The following is a 21904-nucleotide window of genomic DNA, read 5'->3' as shown; positions in this document are numbered from 1 at the left end:
TTTACAGGATGGATAGGGAGTAGTTGTCTAGGACAGTCTCACTTCCATGTCTGGTGGTTGGTGCTTGCTAATGGTTGGGCTGGTCTTTGACCAGAGTAATTGGGCCACATTTCTCCTAGTCTCATTCACATTCTGGAAATCACAAGATTCCCCAAGAACACCAAAAGAGAGCGAGCCCTAATACACAAGACTTTTCAGATCTACTTATATCACAGTTGCGCTTGTCCCATTAGTCACAGCAAATCACATATCAAAGCTCAGAGAAAATATGAGAGGACTATTCAATGGTATTGATATAGGGAGGCAACAATCTAACATAACTAGTGGTGGACTAGCTACCACATAAGGAAAGAGCTCCCTGTTCAAGGCGGTGTTAAATGATGCGTTTGCTGGAATGTACATGAAATGAAACTGATTCTATTACTTTCTTCATAGAAAATTATTTATTATTTTTTTGTTATTTATGTTTTAGGTTCAACATTTGTTGGATTTAAGAATGTTTGTTCAGGTGAAACTAATGTGATATTCATTACTAACCCTTTAAATGAAGATTTACAGCATCCCATCCATGTGAAGAACATACAGCTGGTTGATACCACTGAACAATCAAAAATATTCATACACAGGCCTGATATAAGGTATAATATATGAAATCCCAGTTTTTTTCTTTCCTGTATTTATAGCTTTGCCTTGTCTTTTTCCCCCATCATAGATCTGAGAAAGTTGCTATATTAAAGTAAATATTAATTTCTATAAAATTTTAATCAGCATCATGAAAATTAAGGCTAATGCATCTGTATTTTCAGTTAAATTGAAAAAGTAGGCTTTGATGTGTATATTTTCTCACTCTGTTTTTTCCATGCATGATAATACCATCATTCAACATAAAATATTGAGACCAGGTTAGGAGCGTGTTGTACATTAATATCTCTCCATAAATAATCATTAGGAATGAGAGACATCTCTATCATTTCTTCCCTTTTCCTTACCTCTTTTGTTTCCTGTTGCTTTCCAAATATCTTATCATGTTCACTCCATCATGCACTTTGAAATTAAATGTCAGTCATTATAATCACTGTGACTGAGAATATGCAAAAACTTAGCACAGTGACTTTTTAATCACAAAAGTCAGTGTCAGACTATTTCTAGAAGCTGAGCCACTTAGATTCTAAATCTTAAAAGAAGATAGCCAATAACTGCTACACTTTGTAGGAGATGCAAATCAGGAATTTAGATGTAAGACAAGATTGGAGGAAAGAAATATTTTATGAGAGATCTTTGACCATTTTCAGTATAGGAAGAAGACAAGGAATACTGCTAATTAGATAGACATCTCTTCAGAGAAATGCAGTGTTTCATAAATAGTTTGACTTCATCTGATTTTGTGGGTTTTTTTTTAATTTTTAATTTTATTTTAGAGAGAACACACGAGTTGGGGAGAGGGGCGGAGGGGGAGAGAGAATCTTAAGCACTTAATCTTAATTTCCATGCTGAGTGTGGAGCCTGACACAGGGCTCGATTCCACAACACTTTCATGACCTGAGCTGAAATCAAGAGTCAGATGCTCCAAAGACTGAGCCTCCCAGGTGCTTATCATCTAATTTTGTTTTGATGATAACTGCACACCTCTTCATTTAATAATTAATTATTGAACTGTAGTATTTTTTGGCTCAATAGAGCCTCCCCCCACTAGAAGATTATTAGCTCCTCTTTAGTTATCATTGAATCTTTCAGATGCAATATATAATTTTAATAACTAGGTCATGAAGAAAATACATTTTAAAATAGTCTTTGAGCTCTGTGCTTTTATTAGGATGCTATTGATGTTCTCTCAGATCCCCTTTACAAGGCCCCTAGTGCTTTAAATATTGGCCAATAATAACCTACATTTGCCCACTTTTCCAGAAAATTGCTGTTAGCCAAACAGGAATAGCCTTGGGGGGCTAAAACCCTCCCTAACACCACCTCTTTGCAATCCATGGAAAATGACTAGTTGATACAGGAGTTCAAAAGGGCAGCCTCCTTATCTCCAGGTGGAAGCAACTCTCAGTACAGTTAATGATCCAGAGGTACCCCTGAGATAAGATTGAAACTAGTCCACAGACCACAGTTACCTTGTTTTCTTTCCCTTGCCCTATGTGGCTTCTCTACTTCTTTTTTGATGGTACTCCTTCAATAAATCATTTGAACAAAAATCTACATTTCAGCCTCTGTTTCTTTGCAATACGAAGTAAAGACAGAGCCCTAATCCATAATATAAGTGTGCCACTGGGTACTCTTCCCACAGACTTGCTCACAAAAGCACTCTTCTTATACTTGAATACAGAGAACACATGAACTATGTATTCAAGTCATCTCCAAAACTGTTACAGTACAGTAGTATAGTATAGTAACTTACCCCACATGTCCCCCTTACAGCAAAAAGGGAGCAAGATGCTAAACACTATCTAATAGATCTGAGCTTTCCATTATTATTTTGTTGTTATAACTCTGGAATAAGATATATTTCCCCATACTATGTAGCACGACGTAGTGTAACTACACAATATACCATGTATACTATGCAATGTGCAGTATTTTGCAAATTAAGCACCTATTTTACTATTAGAAGCAGCTAACAATCAACACTCCAGGTAGCTCAAGTTGAAGGCAGAATGCCATGTATGGTTGAACTGCATAATGAATGACTTTATAGTATTTCATCTCTTACAGTTTGGGTATTTACATAATGGTTACTGAAATATATAGCATAACAATTATAATCCAAGTATATCTGTTTCTATCTACATAAATAAAAGTCTATAGGAATATATACTAATCTGCAATTGGTAATGGCCTAAGAGCTTGAGATAGGAAAGTGAAGGAGACTGAACTTTTATTAAGTATTTGCATTATTTTATACCAAGCATAGGATACTTATAAATGTTAAAGACCCATGAAAAAAAAAAGTAGGAAGGGAAAAATAATAAAGACTTCCCTGCCAGCACAGGGATTTTGTATGTCCTGCACAACAGAGTAACTGTTCACCTGCTTGATGGGACAGTGTTAGTACACTGTGAGCAATGTAGAAAGATGAAATCTTCCCAACAAAATATGGAATAGCAAAATGGAATTCTAATTTTATATCCTACAGGTATAACTTGTACTTTTGAAATTCCAATGAATTAATAATAATACCAACAGAACGGAAAAGCAGACCTCATTACAATACTAATTATATATGCTACTTGGTCCTACTTTGAATCCTTTCTGAAATGATAAGATTCAATCAATCAAAAATTCTTTTGGATACTTTTTTTAAATTTTATTTATTTTTGAGAGAGAGAGAGACAGAATGCAAGTAGGTTAGGGGCAGAGAGAGAGGGAGACACAGAAGCCGAAGCAGGCCCCAGGCTCTGAAATGTCAGCACAGAGCCCAACACGGGGCTCAAACTAACGAGCTGTGAGATCATGACCTGAGCCAAAGTTGGACGCTCAACCAACTGAGCCACCCAGGCACTTCTGGATACTCTCTTATCAAACACTCAATTGAGTGTTCCCCTAGAAACAGGGGAAGGATACTTAATCTAAATATTCATCTGTTTCACTTTTTCTCCACAGTAAGGTGAATCCATCTGATTGTGTAGACATGGTTTGTGATGCCAAAAGGAAATCTTTTCTCAGAGACATGGATGGCTCTTTTCTGGGAAATTCTGGTTCAGTAATACCTCAAGCAGAATACGAATGGAATGGAAATAGTCAATTTGGAATTGGAGACTACAGAATTCCTAAGGTGATGCTCACATTCCCAAATGGAAGTAGAATTCCTGTCACTGAGAAAGCACCTTACAAAGGTTCGTTGGATATTATTCTGTTAGTCCTCAAGTTTGTGAAACAAAGTACATATGTTTTTATGTTTACTAATTGGGGTACTCAATCAATAACATATTTTCTACTTACTAATCTTACGTAAATGAAAAATATAGTCCGTTGATGCTTTTGCAAAGAGATTGCTTTTCCTTGCTAAAATGTATATATCTGTTTTTCTAGGAATTATTAGAGATTCAACCTGTAAATACATCCCACGATGGCAGGGCTATCGGTGCTATGGGATGGAATATGCAATGATGGTTATTGAAAGCCTGGATTCTGACACAGAAACTCGAAGACTCTCACCAGTGGCTGTAGTGAGCAATGGTTATGTTGATCTCATTAATGGTAGGTATTCAGTGTAAACAAATTAGAGTTACTCAAACATTTGCTATTTATTACATGCATGGGGACATCACATATAAAACTAGCAAACATCAGGATTGCTTTACTTCCTGTTTGTAAGAAAAGATATGTGTGCAGGAGAGATGCTTGACACCTAAACAGTTTCCCATATTAGAAAGCAAGGACAGTTATTGCAAACTGACCATCAGAAGAAGAGGAAAGTTATTCCTTGAGTGATCTTCATACCTGTATTAATAAGGTGGCATAAATATTTGAAGGAAAAATTGGCCTGTCTCCAAAAAGACATTTTGCCTTACATAAATTAAAAAGCAGACAGTGTGAAAAAACGACAACAACAGATAATGTGTTATTTGGAATACTTGAGAACAGGTATTTCCAGCCCACTTGTTTTTCATTTTCATGAATCTTTATAAGGCTTAATCTTGAAACAATGTGTTTTGGGTTTTTTTTTCTTTTCTTAATTCCTTTGACTGTCAAGAATATCTTGACAAGCTCCAGAGTTTAGGCTCCTTACATTCTGGTCGTGGGTGGCTCTAGTACAGAGGGACGGCAGTGGCCTCCATAAGAATTCAGATCAACTCAGAAGTCCAGGACTTTTTGAATACCTAAGATGAACTTCTAACATCTGCAGAAAACAGAGGGCAGAAACTCATTGTAGTACCCTGAAATAGTCAGGGGCCCAAAGATTAGTCCCTAAGAAGGCTTAAGAGTCTTTTAAGTGCCGAAGGGGACTGTAACCTGCCTGAGAAAGATTTCTGTGCCCTGGCAGTGTCAAAACCTGTACTGAAATATCCCACGATTCAACAAAGTGGCCAGTACGCCACAAAAATACTCATTTTTTAAAATGAGTTGAAGAAAATACAATGAGCTAAATCAGGGGTGTCCCAAAGTTACATGATTTCAAGTCTTTCCCCACTTCCATGGCACCAACAATTTGCCTGGTTTCTCTGGCCTGCAATCAACCCAATTACAAGTGTTGCCTTTAAATCTTACAAAGCAGAGAGCTTGTGGGAAGAATTTTAGACCAGTCAGTGAATAATGGAGATGTTTTCTAATTACTCTTTTTAAATGGTGGAGAAAGATTTTATTCTATTTATTTTTACATTTTTCTTTTCTGAAAGACAATACAAGCTTTCTACTTACAATAGTGACATGACATTTCTCTTAAAAATAAATTTATTTTTTTATTTTTTTGTTGTTGTTGTTAAATGTTTTATTTTATTTTATTTTTTCAGTATATGAAATTTATTGTCAAATTGGTTTCCATACAACACCCAGTGCTCATCCCAAAAGGTGCCCTCCTCAATACCCATCACCCACCCTCCCCTCCCTCCCACCCCCCATCAACCCTCAGTTTGTTCTCAGTTTTTAACAGTCTCTTATGCTTTGGCTCTCTCCCACTCTAACCTCTTTTTTTTTTTTTTCCTTCCCCTCCCCCATGGGTTTCTGTTAAGTTTCTCAGGATCCACATAAGAGTGAAACCATATGGTATCTGTCTTTCTCTGTATGGCTTATTTCACTTAGCATCACACTCTCCAGTTCCATCCATGTTGCTACAAAAGGCCATATTTCATTCTTTCTCATTGCCACGTAGTATTCCATTGTGTATATAAACCACAATTTCTTTATCCATTCATCAGTTGATGGACATTTAGGCTCTTTCCACAATTTGGCTATTGTTGAGAGTGGTGCTATAAACATTGGGGTACAAGTGCCCCTATGCATCAGTACTCCTGTATCCCTTGGGTAAATTCCTAGCAGTGCTATTGCTGGGTCATAGGGTAGGTCTATTTTTAATTTTCTGAGGAACCTCCACACTGCTTTCCAGAGTGGCTGCACCAATTTGCATTCCCACCAACAGTGCAAGAGGGTTCCCGTTTCTCCACATCCTCGCCAGCATCTATAAGCTCCTGATTTGTTCATTTTGGCCACTCTGACTGGCGTGAGGTGATATCTGAGTGTGGTTTTGATTTGCATTTCCCTGATAAGGAGCGACGTTGAACATCTTTTCATGTGCCTGTTAGCCATCTGGATGTCTTCTTTAGAGAAGTGTCTATTCATGTTTTCTGCCCATTTCTTCACTGGGTTATTTGTTTTTCGGGTGTGGAGTTTGGTGAGCTCTTTATAGATTTTGGATACTAGCCCTTTGTCTGATATATCATTTGCAAATATCTTTTCCCATTCCGTTGGTTGCCTTTTAGTTTTGTTGGTTGTTTCCTTTGCTGTGCAGAAGCTTTTTATCTTCATAAGGTCCCAGTAATTCATTTTTGCTTTTAATTCCCTTGCCTTTGGGGATGTGTCGAGTAAGAGATTGCTACGGCTGAGGTCAGAGAGGTCTTTTCCTGCTTTCTCCCCTAGGGTTTGGATGGTTTCCTGTCTCACATTCAGGTCCTTTATCCATTTTGAGTATTTTTGTGAATGGTGTGAGAAAGTGGTCTAGTTTCAACCTTCTGCATGTTGCTGTCCAGTTCTCCCAGCACCATTTGTTAAAGAGACTGTCTTTTTTCCATTGGATGTTCTTTCCTGCTTTGTCAAAGATGAGTTGGCCATACGTTTGTGGGTCTAGTTCTGGGGTTTCTATTCTATTCCATTGGTCTATGTGTCTGTATTTGTGCCAGTACCATGCTGTCTTGATGATTACAGCTTTGTAGTAGAGGCTAAAGTCTGGGATTGTGATGCCTCCTGCTTTGGTCTTCTTCTTCAAAATTACTTTGGCTATTCGGGGCCTTTTGTGGTTCCATATGAATTTTAGGATTGCTTGTTCTAGTTTCGAGAAGAATGCTGGTGCAATTTTGATTGGGATGGCATTGAATGTGTAGATAGCTTTGGGTAGTATTGACATTTTGACAATATTTATTCTTCCAATCCATGAGCAGGGAATGTCTTTCCATTTCTTTATATCTTCTTCAACTACCTTCATAAGCTTTCTATAGTTTTCAGCATACAGATCTTTTACATCTTTGGTTAGATTTATTCCCAGGTATTTTATGCTTCTTGGTGCAATTTTGAATAGGATCAGTTTCTTTATTTGTCTTTCTGTTGCTTCATTGTTAGTGTATAAGAATGCAACTGATTTCTGTACATTGATTTTGTATCCTGCAACTTTGCTGAATTCATGTATCAGTTCTAGCAGACTTTTGGTGGAGTCTATCGGATTTTCCATGTATAATATCATGTCATCTGCAAAAAGCGAAAGCTTGACTTCATCTTTGCCAATTATGATGCCTTTGATTTCCTTTTGTTGTCTGATTGCTGATGCTAGAACTTCCAGCACTATGTTAAACAACAGCGGTGAGGGTGGGCATCCCTGTCGTGTTCCTGATCTCAGGGGAAAAGCTCTCAGTTTTTCCCCATTGAGGATGATGTTAGCTGTGGGCTTTTCATAAATGGCTTTTATGATGTGTAAGTATGTTCCTTCTATCCCGACTTTCTCAAGGGTTTTTATTAAGAAAGGGTGCTGGAATTTGTCAAAAGCCTTTTCTGCATCGATTGACAGGATCATATGGTTCTTCTCTTTTTTTTTATTAATGTGATGTATCACGTTGATTGATTTGCGGATGTTGAACCAGCCCTGCATCCCAGGAATGAATCCCACTTGATCATGGTGAATAATTCTTTTTATATGCTGTTGAATTCGATTTGCTAGTATCTTATTGAGAATTTTTGCATCCATATTCATCAGGGATATTGGCCTGTAGTTCTCTTTTTTTACTGGGTCTCTGTCTGGTTTTGGAATCAAAGTAATACTGCCTTCATAGAATGAGTCTGGAAGTTTCCCTTCCCTTTCTATTTCTTGGAATAGCTTGAGAAGGATAGGTGTTATCTCTGCTTTAAACGTCTGGTAGAACTCCCCTGGGAAGCCATCTGGTCCTGGACTCTTATTTGTTGGGAGATTTTTGATAACCGATTCAATTTCTTCACTGGTTATGGGTCTGTTCAAGCTTTCTCTTTCCTCCTGATTGAGTTTTGGAAGAGTGTGGGTATTTAGGAATTTGTCCATTTCTTCCAGGTTGTCCAATTTGTTGGCATATAATTTTTCATAGTATTCCCTGATAATTGTTTGTATCTCTGAGGGATTGGTTGTAATAATTCCATTTTCATTCATGATTTTATCTATTTGGGTCATCTCCCTTTTCTTTTGGAGAAGCCTGGCTAGAGGTTTGTCAATTTTGTTTATTTTTTCAAAAAACCAACTCTTGGTTTCGTTGATCTGCTCTACCATTTTTTTAGATTCTATATTGTTTATTTCTGCTCTGATCTTTATTATTTCTCTTCTTCTGCTGGGTTTAGGCTGCCTTTGCTGTTCTGCTTCTAGTTCCTTTAGGTGTGCTGTTAGATTTTGTATTTGGGATTTTTCTTGTTTCTTGAGATAGGCCTGGATTGCAATGTATTTTCCTCTCAGGACTGCCTTCGCTGCATCTCAAAGCGTCTGGATTGTTGTATTTTCATTTGCGTTTGTTTCCATGTATTTTTTAATTTCTTCTCTAATTGCCTGGTTGACCCACTCATTCTTTAGTAGGGTGTTCTTTAACCTCCATGCTTTTGGAGGTTTTCCAGACTTTTTCCTGTGGTTGATTTCAAGCTTCATAGCATTGTGGTTTGAAAGTATGCATGGTATAATTTCAATTCTTGTAAACTTATGAAGGGCTGTTTTGTGACCCAGTATATGATCTGTCTTGGAGAATGTTCCATGTGCACTCGAGAAGAAAGTATATTCTGTTGCTTTGGGATGCAGAGTTCTAAATATATCTGTCAAGTCCATCTGATGCAATGTCTCATTCAGGGCCCTTGTTTCTTTATTGACCGTGTGTCTAGATGATCTATCCATTTCTGTAAGTGGGGTGTTAAAGTCCCCTGCAATTACCACATTCTTATCAATAAGGTTGCTTCTGTTTATGAGTAATTGTTTTATATATTCGGGGGCTCCGGTATTCGGCGCATAGATATTTATAATTGTTAGCTCTTCCTGGTGGATAGACCCTGTGACTATTATATAATGCCCTTCTTCATCTCTTGTTACAACCTTTAATTTAAAGTCTAGTTTGTCTGATATAAGTGTGGCTACTCCAGCTTTCTTTTGTCTTCCAGTAGCATGATAAATAGTTCTCCATCCCCTCACTCTCAATCTAAAGGTGTCCTCAGGTCTAAAATGAGTCTCTTGTAGACAGCAAATAGATGGGTCTTGTTTTTTTATCCATTCTGATACCCTATGTCTTTTGGTTGGCGCATTTAATCCATTTACATTCAGTGTTATTATAGAAAGATATGGGTTTAGAGTCATTGTGATGTCTGTATGTTTTATGCTTGTAGCGATGTCTCTGGTACTTTGTCTCACAGGATCCCCCTTAGGATCTCTTGTAAGGCTGGTTTAGTGGTGACAAATTCCTTCAGTTTTTGTTTGTTTGGGAAGACCTGTATCTCTCCTTCTATTCTAAATGACAGACTTGCTGGATAAAGGATTCTCGGCTGCATATTTTTGCTGTTTAGCATACTGAAAATCTCGTGCCAATCCTTTCTGGCCTGCCAAGTTTCAAAAGAGAGATCAGTCACGAGTCTTATAGGTCTCCCTTTATATGTGAGGGCACGTTTACCCCTTGCTGCTTTCAGAATTTTCTCTTTATCCTTGTGTTTTGCCAGTTTCACTATGATAGGTCGTGCAGAGGATCGATTCAAGTTACGTCTGAAGGGAGTTCTCTGTGCCTCTTGGATTTCAATGCTTTTTTCCTTCCCTAGTTCAGGGAAGTTCTCAGCTATTATTTCTTCAAGTACCCCTTCAGCACCTTTCCCTCTCTCTTCCTCCTCTGGGATACCAATTATGCATATATTATTTCTTTTTAGTGTATCACTTAGTTCTCTAATTTTCCCCTCATACTCCTGGATTTTTTTTATCTCTCTTTTTCTCAGCTTCCTCTTTTTCCATAATTTTATCTTCTAGTTCACCTATTCTCTCCTCTGCCTCTTCAATCCGAGCCGTGGTGGTTTCCATTTCATTTTGCATTTTGTTTAAAGCATTTTTCAGCTCCTCGTGACTGTTCCTTAGTCCCTTGATCTCTGTAACAAGAGATTCTCTGCTGTCCTCTATACTGTTTTCAAGCCCAGCGATTAATTTTATGACTATTATTCTAAAAATCACTTTCTGTTATATTATTTAAATCCTTTTTGATCAGTTCATTAGCTGTTGTTATTTCCTGGAGATTCTTCTGAGGGGAATTCTTCCGTTTGGTCATTTTGGATAGTCCCTGGAGTGGTGAGGACCTGCAGGGCACTTCCCCGTGCTGTGGTGTATAACTGGAGTTGGTGGGCGGGGCTGCAGTCCGACCTGATGTCTGCCCCCAGCCCACCAGTGTGGCCACAGTCAGACTGGTGTGTGCCTTCTTTTCCCCTCTCCTAGGGGCAGGATTCACTGTGGGGTGGCATGGCCCATCTGGGCTACTTGCACACTGCCAGGCTTGTGGCGCTGGGGATCTGGCGTATTAGCTGGGGTGGGTAGGCAAGGTGCATGGGGGCAGGAGGGGCAGGCTTGGCTCGCTTCTCCTTAGGTGATCCACTTCAGGAGGGGCCCTGTGGCAGCGGGAGGGAGTCAGATCTGCTGCTGGAGGTTTGGCTCCGCAGAAGCACAGAGTTGGGTGTTTGGGCCGAGCAAGTTCCCTGGCAGGAACTGGTTCCCTTTGGGATTTTGGCTGGGGGATGGGCGGGGGAGATGGCGCTGGCGAGCGCCTTTGTTCCCCACCAAACTGAGCTCTGTCGTCCAGGGGGCTCAGCAGCTCTCCCTCCCTTTGTCCTCCAGCCTTCCCGCTTTCCGAGCAGAGCTGTTAACTTATGACCTCCCAGACGCTAAGTCGCGCTCGCTGTCGGAACACACTCAGTCCGGCCCCTCCGCTTTTGCCAGCCAGACTCGGGGGCTCTGCTTGGCTGGCAGGCTGACCCTCCGCCCAGGCTCCCTCCCGCCAGTCCGTGGAGCGCGCACCGCCTCACCGCCCTTCCTACCCTCTTCCGTGGGCCTCTCGTCTGCGCTTGGCTCCGGAGACTCCATTCTGCTAGTCTTCTGGTGGTTTTCTGGGTTAGTTAGGCAGGTGTAGGTGGAATCTAAGTGATCAGCAGGACGCGCGGTGAGCCCAGCATCCTCCTATGCCGCCATCCCGCTGTCTCTTAAAAATAAATTTAAATTTTCATTAAAAAAAATTTTTTTTAACGTCAATTTATTCTTGAGTGGGGGAGGGGCCGAGAGAGAGGAAGACACAGAATCTGAAACAGGTTCCAAGCTCCAAGCTGACAGCACAGATGCGTCACATAATGTGGGGCTCGAACCCATAAACCATGAGATCATGATCTGAGCTGAAGTAGGACGCATAACCGACTGAGCCACCTAGACACCCCAAAAATAAATTTAAATTTTTAAAAGTGACTGTCAATTTGAAGAAGTCTTAATTGATAGTAACATTGCAAAAATTATGATGATATTGAATGAATCACGGAATCATGAGATACACTACATTAGATTGGAAAAAAAATTTCCAAAGATAAAAGTTATTGAATAGCACTAAAGTTTCCTTTAAAATTTTAATACTCAATTTCATCTATTTTTAAAATATGGCTTTTGCTACTCTAAATTTTTCATTTAATACATAGAAATTTCTGTTTGTTTTCAAAACCCACAAAGAAGGTTTGTTTAAAAGTAGAATTTATATTTTGGATGCTAAGAGAAAGTTCATACATGAGATTCAGAACTTTATACTGATTCAAAATTTGATTGAAGTTCAGTTATAAATATTGATTAGAATTCCAAGTAAGCCAGGAAATTGAGCAAAGCTACTGAATAAATACATCAAGAAAATTTGTCATTCTGTATCTCACTCAACGTTTTATAACCCAGCTGAAGTGAAATAGTTTGCTACAAAGGTCATATTATGCCTGTTCTGGAAATGTCTGGATTCCACTGTCTTTTGGCTTTCTAGAAGGATTATTGAAGTATTATTTCTCAGGTCATTAATGATGTTGACCCCCCAATGGTGCTTATAATCCCAGTCTTTAATTAAAAATGTATTAAAATAACAATGCAGGAAGATTAAAGACTTCATAAAAAACATACTTAAGAGTGTGTCAAATGCACAAATTAACTGATGAAGATGAGTGACTGAAGTAAAAAGTTAATGAATCCATGGGTTAGCCGTGTTTCCAGGTACAAGCTCTGTTTTTAACAAATTAATGGCATATTTCTCACTGAAGAGGCTCCCCACCTGAATTCACATTTAATAAGTAGGAGAAAGGATCAAGCACTTTCTTACCATGTGGCCTTGGCTTTAATATGATGATTAAAGTAGAGATTCATAGAAACCTGTTTCCTTCAATGACCTTCCAGTGCAAACTCAACACACTAACTTACCTTTTTTCACCCTGTGCAGTATAAAAGTATGGGTAGTAGGGAGAAGTGGCTTCCCTGCCTTCCTTTTTTTTTTTTTTTTAATTTTAATGTTTATTTTTGAGAGAGAGAGAGACAGAGCATGAGCAGGGGAGGGGCAGAGAGAAAGGGAGACACAGAATCTGAAGCAGGCTCCAGGCTCTGAGCTGTCATCATGAGATCCATGAGAGCGTAACCTGAGCTGAAGTCAGAGGCTTAACTGACTGAGCCACCCAGGTGCCCCTCTTGCCTTCCTTTTTTTAAGCTAAGGTTTGAGAAATGGCTTAGATCGCTGGATAGATGGGTGGATGGATAATGGATGTAAATGCTGAACCTGACCACTGCAATTTGTTTTTAATACAATTAGTCTTCAGACTTTGCACTAAATATATTCATAATATGGAACATGAACGTTTACTTATGTGGCTTTAGGCCCACAGGATCATGGCTGGTGTGCCGGATACACATGCCAGAGAAGACTGTCCCTGTTTCATAGCATTGTGGCTCTGAACAAATCTTATGAAGTTTACTTCACTGGCACCAGTCCTCAGAATCTTCGACTGATGTTGCTTAATGTTGACCATAAAAAGGTAACACGAGATAGAAATAATTTCTTGAGTTATTGGTGTTGGTTATTGACATACATTTCTATATGCTAAGGACTTTCTGTCCTCCCCTGTTCTCTTGAACATTGTCAGCCCTACAGCTCATTTTCAAGGGTCATCAGTGTACTACTAAAAATCCTGTCAATCCAGAAGGTTTCATCAGCCTAAGAGCATAGATGCATACCAAACACCCTTCCCCCGTATACACTTGATTCTCTGCTCTACGTCTGAGGCATGACAGTGAGGCCTACGATTTGTGTGATGGGCAAGCAAACCTGAAATTTCACATAAAAATAGTGCACATCCAGAATTGGTCACTGGAATTATATATTTATTTTTCCAGGCTGCTATTTATATATTTCAGAAATACACCTTTGGAATTTACCTGAGAGATCACAGCATGTTGTTTTAAATATCTTCAATCATATCAAATCTTGGCTATAAACTGAATTCAGGTGGGATGATTACATTTATGTATATACCGTGTCAGTGGAAAAGAGTATGAGGTTAAGCAATAGTCTCATAGTTGAGATTTTCTTTTCTCAGAGTACAAGACTCGAACATCCCAAAGTATTAGGAATGTGAAGAAGGGATGTGGATAAGATAAAGCAGAGAAGTAACAAAGAGAGACACCTGCCTCTTCTCAGATGATACCAACCTCATCCTTTCAGTTGCTGGAGATAAAACCTTGGACCCATTCTTGATTCCTCTCTTTGGGTCATATTCCTCATGCAGTCCATCTGCAAGTCCTGTTGAGTCTCCCTTCAAAATATCCAGAATCCGTGACCACTTCTCACCACCGTCACTGCTACCACCCACTTTGAGCCACCATTATTTCTTCCCTGGATTAAGGCAGTTGGCTCCCCACTCCTGCTGCTGCTCTGTCCCTGCCCGCTCTAGTGTCTGTACTCACCTCAGCAGCCACAGAGGTACCTCCAAAATATAAGTCAGACCAGGTCACTCCTTGCCCCAAGCCCTGCAATAATTTCCCCACTGGGCTTTGTACAAGAGCCAGAGTCCTCTGACTTCTCCTCCTCCAGCCACACTGGACTCCTAGGTGTTCCTGCTACCTAATACCACCTGGGCCTGTGTTCCAGATGTTGAGTCTGCCTGGAACATTCTACCCCAGGTGGCTAACTTCCCCTCTCTACAGACTCCCTCCAATCCCCCAATGGGCCTAGCCTGTTCACCCCTCCCCAGCTGGCTCTCCCAATTATCCATACTCTGATCTCCCTTTCCTTTTCCCATAGCACTTACTGCCTTCTAACATGCTTCATATTTTACTTTTTATTATTTCTACTGTTTATTTGTCTCTCTCCTCACACTAGAATGTAAGCCCAAAGAGGGCAGGGACTTTTGACAGCTCCTAGAATAGGGCCTGGCTTAGAAAGGCATTCAAGTTTTGAATGAAAGAGAGTATTTTTAATTTTAAAAGTAACTGCAAAGTAATGTGACTGTTAATGTTCTGAGATGTTGAAGATAATTTCAAAAGAAGATTCCAAAACTATGTATAGCTTATTATATTCCTTATTAATTTCTCCCTGCCCTTGTGAAAGCTAGTCTCCTTACTTTAAGATTACATCTGATATTATGAGATGTGAAGAATATAAACATGGAAAATGAACAAAATTGAATCAGAGAGTATAGTTATGTTGACTAATTTTTTAGTCTTACTACCAAATTTGTCTCAGAGGTAAGCATTTTTTTTCAACGTTAACTAAATTTGTTTGGTTGCATTATAGAGCACTGCTAAATTCCCCATTTCCCCCTGGAAATAGGTTTGAGCCCAGGTTTGAGCCCCTGGAGCTCAAAGCCTGTATTGAACTTTTTTACCTTTGAAAGGAAATGTTTCTTTTAGAGATACTCCTTTACTAATTCTTTCTTACATTATACTTTTCTACTGAGAATCATCAATTAAGAGTTAAGCTATAATGTCAGTATGAATGGTTGAATATAAGACCATTTACAAATTTTAACTCAGTATTTATCATCAATTCATAAAACTTAGTTTTAGTATTTTACAGAAGATATATATAGTTGAAGGACATTTTAAGTGCTAAATTCTAAATATTGTTTCCTTGTTTTCTTAAGAAATAAAAATGTTGTTTATTTTTAACAGGCTGTCATGGTAGGAATTTTTTTTCACACACTTCAACGTTTGGATGTCTATGTGAACAATACATTGGTTTGCCCCCAAAATACAATATGGAACCCTAAAAAGAAACACTGTGAACTTAAAAGACATCTGCACACAGGTATTTCCTCAGAAAAATAAAGTACTTAATTATGTATAAAATTCTTTGTAATGTCTCATTATTAATATTTCTAGTTCCTTAGCCATTGACAAATGAAAAAATATTTTTTGCCACGGTCCACCAAATTCTAAGATGTATTCATTTATAGCATATGTGTCCTGAAAGATTATTCCTGATGGAACTCTTATCTATCTGTACACATGTGGATTTTGTGTATGAGGCACATTCGTTGGCCCCCCTGAGAACATTTACATTCTACATGTAGTTCAGTTAATCCTATATACAGAAGAGATTTTGCTTAGAATGTTTACCCTATTTCTGCTTTACTTCTATTTCATAGAGGTCAGAGCCAAAATTAATTGGCAGTCACCAGAAATATTGCCAAGAAAGCTAGTATAACATCAACCAAACACCATGAAGTCAATATAATAAACTGGATTTAAATGAAATATAGGGAAAAGGCTAAACGTCCATTTATCAGTATTTTCAAGGCCAGGATTTATATCTTCTCATTGAAGTCTTTTTGTTAAACACGGTACTTATAAATCCAATCCCTTCCATTCCACATGTGCTACTTATCATTTTTAGATGTGCCCCATAATGTTGGTTAACAATTCCTCAAGTGCGTGCTGTAGGTCATAACATCACCTAGACTTCAGAGTATGAATGGATAACCCATATCTATTACTGTCTATGGAGCAAGTCCTATTTCTACTAATAGTCTGAATAGCTAATGTTTCCAGAAATGTTCCTGTGTGCCAGGCACTGTTATAAGTGCTTTGTATATAATACCTCATTGTTAAATATTCTAATAATAATCCTGTGAGGTAGGCAGAGATGAGTAAACTGAGACAACAGGAGGTGACTTTGCCACAGTCTCTGTCATAGCTCTGGCTGCCATAACAAAATGCCACGAACTGGGTGGCTTAAAGACAAATTCATTTTCTCTGAAGGCTGCAAGTATGAGGTCAGGGTGCCAGGAGGGTTAGGTTCTGGTGAAAGCTCTCCTTCTGGCTTGCAGATGGCTGCCTACTCACTGTATCTTCACAGCAACAGCAGACGTTGGGATCTCCTCTTATGAGGGCACTAATCCATCATGAAGTCTCCACCCTCATCTAAAGCTAATTACCCCATCTCCAAATTCCCTTACACTAGGGGTTAGGGCTCTAACATGTGAATCTGGGCAGGGGGCGGGGGGCACAGTTCAGTCCATGGTAATATCAGAGATGGTGAGGGCAGAGCAAGGACTTGAACACAGAGAGTCTAGCTCTAGAAGCCATGCACTTAACCATTAGGCCATATTGCCTCCTTGTAAGTTAAAAGAGTCTGTGTTATCACTTTCTATATGTAAACAGCTACTCATATTTGCTGCTTCATTTCATTATTTTTAACTCTTTTGAAAAACAACACTTTGGGGACCAAGTACTCTATCATTCAAGTTGGGGAAATAGAAATGATCTCAACAAGGACTATTTAATATAGGGAATTGATTATACAGGTGTTGAAGGGCTGAAAAACAGTATCACCACTGCCTTCTTACAAGATTTTTTTTCTGATATAGCATTGTTTATAAATGAACATTTTTCCTTTGGCACTTAGAATGCAAAATAATTTCCCTGTATTATGAATCTATACATATTGTTTTAGATTACCCAAAATGTTTCATTATGTATGTCTCTGTTTCCTTCCATTACTGTGAAGACATGAGGAAGTTACCTGAGATAAATGGTGTATGCACCTCTAAATGTAGTTTGAGAGAAGTTTCAATTTATAATATAAAAGCATATTCTTCAGATTCATAGAAGGTTTAAACCAAATTGCATCTAGAACTTACACTAGTAGCTCTGAAAGAGATACATAGTGATAATGAAGTGGCTTCTTAATACCAACTGCTATGAATGTCTATTACATTCATAAGAAATATCTTCTTCTTTCTAAAACTTTAATTTATTTTTTTATTAAGCCTCACTATGAATGTGGTAAGAAGCTACATGTCTCATTCTAGTACTATTATATAATTCCTTTGGGCTCTGTTAGTGGATTTATTAACTTAGACAGTTTTGACACTCTGCCATAAATATATATATATATATATATATATATATACACACACACACACACACACATATACATAAACACATATGTATATGTGTGTATATATATATAAATATATATATATATTCACTCATTTTATATATATAAAAATCTCAGTCACTTTTCCAAAAGTCATTTCCGAAGTAGAATTTGTTTTGCATTAAGCAAAGATTTTTCAGGCTGAAATGTAAACCTGTTGCATTGGTATAAAATCCTTCTGAGATATTTTTGTATATACTTCATTTGTATTATATACTTTTGTCCTTAGTAAAAATAGAAGCACTGAGTTGTAAAAGCTCCTTAAGAGTTTATATATAGCACTGCATAAACTAGATAGCTATTAAAGTTAAATTTACATTTTTAAATTACCAAATGCCTTCAGTAAAGCCTTTAAAATTCTGAACATGTAAATAGTGTTCCAGGTACAATATAGGCTCTTGGGTTCATAATTGAATTTTATTTCTCAATTATACTGTATCTATGGCTAATTATTTTTAAAATAAATTTAATGTATAATGATGATTAACAGTATTGTTTAAAGTGTTGACTTTAACTTTGCATGTCAGTTCTAGAAGTGTTTTTTTAAAGGTGTTACTGTTTTTAATATGCATACTTTCCTATGGAAGAATAATGGTGAACTTTTTCAGAATTTCCTAAATTTAACAAATATTAAATACTACTAAATATATGGTTATTATGATAATATAAAGATTTTTACTGTGCTGTTTTGGCTTTTTTCCTTCATAGAGCAATTCCTTCCTAACCTGAATTCCACTGTCCTTGGTGAAAACTACTTTGATAGAACCTACCAGATGCTTTACCTTTTGGTTAAAGGAACTATACCGGTTGAAATCCACACCACCGCGGTCATATTTGTTTCTTTCCAATTGCCTGCTGTTACAGAAGATGACTTCTATAGCTCTCATAACCTGGTTAGAAATCTTGCCTTGTTCCTGAAGATACCAAGTGACAAAATCCGCGTCAGCAAAATAATACAAGGGAAGAGTCTGCGGAGGAAGAGATCCACGGGACTCACAGTTGAATTGGAGATTGGAGATGCTCCTCCTCAGTTCATAAACAATGATACCACAGGTATGAAGAGTAGGTGTTTGAGAGAGAAGAATGTAATACTAGACCCACGATGACCCTACCAGGGCCTGGTAAACCTGCCCTCAGGAAATCCCACCAACCCCACATCCTGAACCCTGTAAGGGCCTAGAGACCCTTTTCCTACTCTACCCCTGTAATCCCAAACTGTTTTGGAATTATGAAGCAACTATAGCCTCTATTTTGTTATTGTAGCAATTAGTAAATTCAACAAAAGGATTTGAGCTAACACAGAAGATTTGAGAGGTGACATAAGGAAGTGACTTTATAGCTGAGAGATTAAGCATAAAAAGAATCAGTCTATGAAAAGAGAAAGGTAAGAATGTTCAAGTGTAAGGAAATGGGAAACCAAAAGAAGCTCTCCTCTTCATAAGCTGAAAGGACTGTGGATGTTTCCTTAAGGAGAAGAGTAGATCTTTGGAGATGCTGAGCTGTAGTAAAGTCACAGATTTACCCTAGCAAATGCAAAGGTGCGAGAATATGTTCTGTCTTTAATTCCTGTGACTGATCCAATCAGTGTCCCCAGCCGTCACCCTTTTCCCTGTCCCTTACTCTCCATACCCCCATTTTCTAGGTATCAGATGAAAATCAGCTCAGCTGTCACATCAGAGGTATCTTTGCTGCTTTAAATTATGTCCTTAGAGTGACTCAGTTTGGGCATTTGGGTAAATGTTCAGCCCTTCAGATTTTTTCCTTTCTATCTGTTTAATTTGGTATCTGAATACCAAGGGGACTTTCCTGTCTTCAGACCCCCATGTGGCCTCTTGCTTTCATAGTCGCTGCTATAGGGTAGGTGGTCGCAAGCCTCTCTTGAGGTGCAACTGTACCGTCCTGGCCTCTTGGCATGCATCTCCCGCATGTATCCCCAACCATGCCATTGCCTCCAGTAATCAAGCACAAGTCTCAACTAGGCACACTCATCTCCAAAAAGATGAGACGTAGATCCCTGTCAGAGGAAGATTAGCATCGAGCTAATGAAGCTTAAGCTTCCAGGCCTTTCACTTGTACAAGTCATGGGAGGGACTTGAACTTTTAAGACTCTGGGAGAAGGGTCCATTTAATAATGTGGTCCAATCATTGTTATTATAAAAGTTGTAAAAATAAGCACCTTCCTTATTCTTTTTCTTAAAGAGAGCCTCCAAACTATATAAATTTCAGACTCAGAAAATCTGGATCTATCTGATCTCTGTCCAGCATCTTTTTCATACACACCTGGACTCTATCATGTATAAACCTGGGTACTGGGTAAAGTTCTCACCTTCTGTCTCTAGGGGACATCACTCATGGCTCAAGGAAAGCCCTACAACTTGGCAAAGAGGAATTTCACAGCAAAATATTGGGAAGTGGCAAGAAAGATGTGCATGTAGTAATACTCCTGGCTCTCCATGGCCTTCACATAGTGTCAGGATATCCAGGAATTCCCAGGTGTCTAGAAAGGGGTCCCTCAAGGGATCCCTACAGAGGGGACCTCTCGATAAACAGATTGGTCAGGGATAAAAGCTCTTCAGGTTAAGGACTTTGTTTCTTAAGGTGGCAGTTAGCAGAAATGGGTGCCTTCATGTGTCAAGCAGCCAGAGAAAATGTGTAAACAGTGCAGGCAGGTCAGACCTGCCACGCTGCACCAAAAACCAGTGAGGACGAGTGGTAATAGTAGTCTGTGGATATGAAGCACCTTTGTACTGCTACCCCTGGGTCACATGAGCCCTCATGCCTGGGAAGCCATCTTGGAGGAGAGTATATGGAGGGAATGGGGGGGGAAGAAGGAGTCTGAAAGACTGAGCATTTATTCAGAGGGTCTAAGTCAACCAAAAGAGACCTGTTAAACTGACAGGACTGAAATTCCCTAGGACCACGATTTTGAAAGTGTTCTGTGAGATCAGCTGCCTCCCTCTTCGTGAGCACACTGAGCTTCATGGTTCAGCCCTAATGGAAGAAATGCAGTGCTCCTCGTCCTCAAGGCAGGACTCTGGATCTAGAAGGCACTGGATACCTAAGCACGAGGTGTTGTCAAGATTCAGAGTACACCAAAAATATCCTGCATAGAGTTGTTTTTTAAAAGATCACCCTGAATACAGTGTATAGAATGGAGTGGAAGAAGGAGAATGGATACAAGAAGCCAGTTTAAAAGTTGTTTTAGTAACCCCCTTCCCCCAATGATGGCTTTGACTACGATTTTGACAGTGGGGACAGAGAGATTGAGAAATCAGTAACTGATTATACGGTATGGGGAAGAAATGAAGTAGAAGAAGGGATCAAGCCAAAGTAGCAGGCTCTGACAAATGAGTATGATGAATAGAGGTGCCCCTTCTTAGGAAAGGAGCACTGTGGGGGCAGCAGGTCTACGAGGACCCACCAAGCTAGACAAAGACAATAGAAACTACCTGTAGTGTTAAAATTAAACTTGAAAATCAAGTTCCAAAGCAAGTAACAATTTGTGGGTAGTGTAGTGTTAATTTCAGAACTTACTAGCAGACATTGTATAGATTCGATGATGCTAATTATCCTTACATTAGAATTCTATTTTAAAAAAATGCTATGTGGCAATAAACTTGCATGACAGTGCTTCACTTCTTAACAAAGAAGGACATGGGAACGTATTAAATTAAGAAACATATTTCCCACTATGCTGTCATTCATTTTTCTTGTGTCTATTTTATCTACCTTTGGTTTTTCTTTAATTGCAGCTTAAAAACATACTCTCCAGAGTTCTCCATTTTCCTAAGCTCATTCATATGACTTTGTCATGTTGAGCTCATGTGCAAAGAAAAAGCTAAAGCATTCCATAATTTGGATGGAGGAGTGCAAACAAAAACTAAAGTGAAAAACTCTCATAATTCTATATTCTTAGATCACATATGACATATTACTGTTTCCCCATAGGTCAGATGCAGTTATCTGAACTCCAAAAAATTGTTGGTTCTCTTGGACAAGCTGTAATTTCAGGAAAAACCAGTAGTATCCTTGGATTTAATATTTCTTCCATGTCTATAACCAATCCCATCCCCAGCCCAAGTGACTCTGCCTGGATTAAGGTAAGAAAGGGCAACTAGAAAAATATACCTTAGGTATTTAAAACATTGCTGCTTATTTCTTATTTTAACTCTTTATATTTCAATGCAATAATTTAGAGAGCATGTCTTTCTAATTAACGTTGGCTATTTTTAATGGTATACTAAAATGATAAAGTAGTTGAAAAAAGAGCATATCTTCTAAAAAATTATTTATTGGTA

General features: G+C 38.6%; 1 protein-coding gene across 1 annotated transcript in view; it reads left to right on the top strand.

The window, feature by feature from the left end:
* PKHD1L1 (PKHD1 like 1) overlaps positions 1-21904 on the top strand; it is a 165880-nt gene that overhangs the window by 132855 nt on the left and 11121 nt on the right. Inside the window, exons 68-74 of the mRNA XM_030303954.2 lie at positions 473-638; positions 3601-3833; positions 4030-4197; positions 13046-13203; positions 15338-15473; positions 18315-18659; positions 21555-21706. Coding sequence (XP_030159814.1) covers positions 473-638; positions 3601-3833; positions 4030-4197; positions 13046-13203; positions 15338-15473; positions 18315-18659; positions 21555-21706 — 1358 coding nt within the window. The remainder of the gene's footprint in view (positions 1-472; positions 639-3600; positions 3834-4029; positions 4198-13045; positions 13204-15337; positions 15474-18314; positions 18660-21554; positions 21707-21904) is intronic.

The sequence above is a fragment of the Lynx canadensis genome, chromosome F2 (assembly GCF_007474595.2).
Source record: "Lynx canadensis isolate LIC74 chromosome F2, mLynCan4.pri.v2, whole genome shotgun sequence".
Classification (NCBI taxonomy): domain Eukaryota; kingdom Metazoa; phylum Chordata; class Mammalia; order Carnivora; family Felidae; genus Lynx; species Lynx canadensis.
Note: the sequence above shows the minus strand (reverse complement) of the source record. Positions and strands in the feature narration are given on the sequence as shown.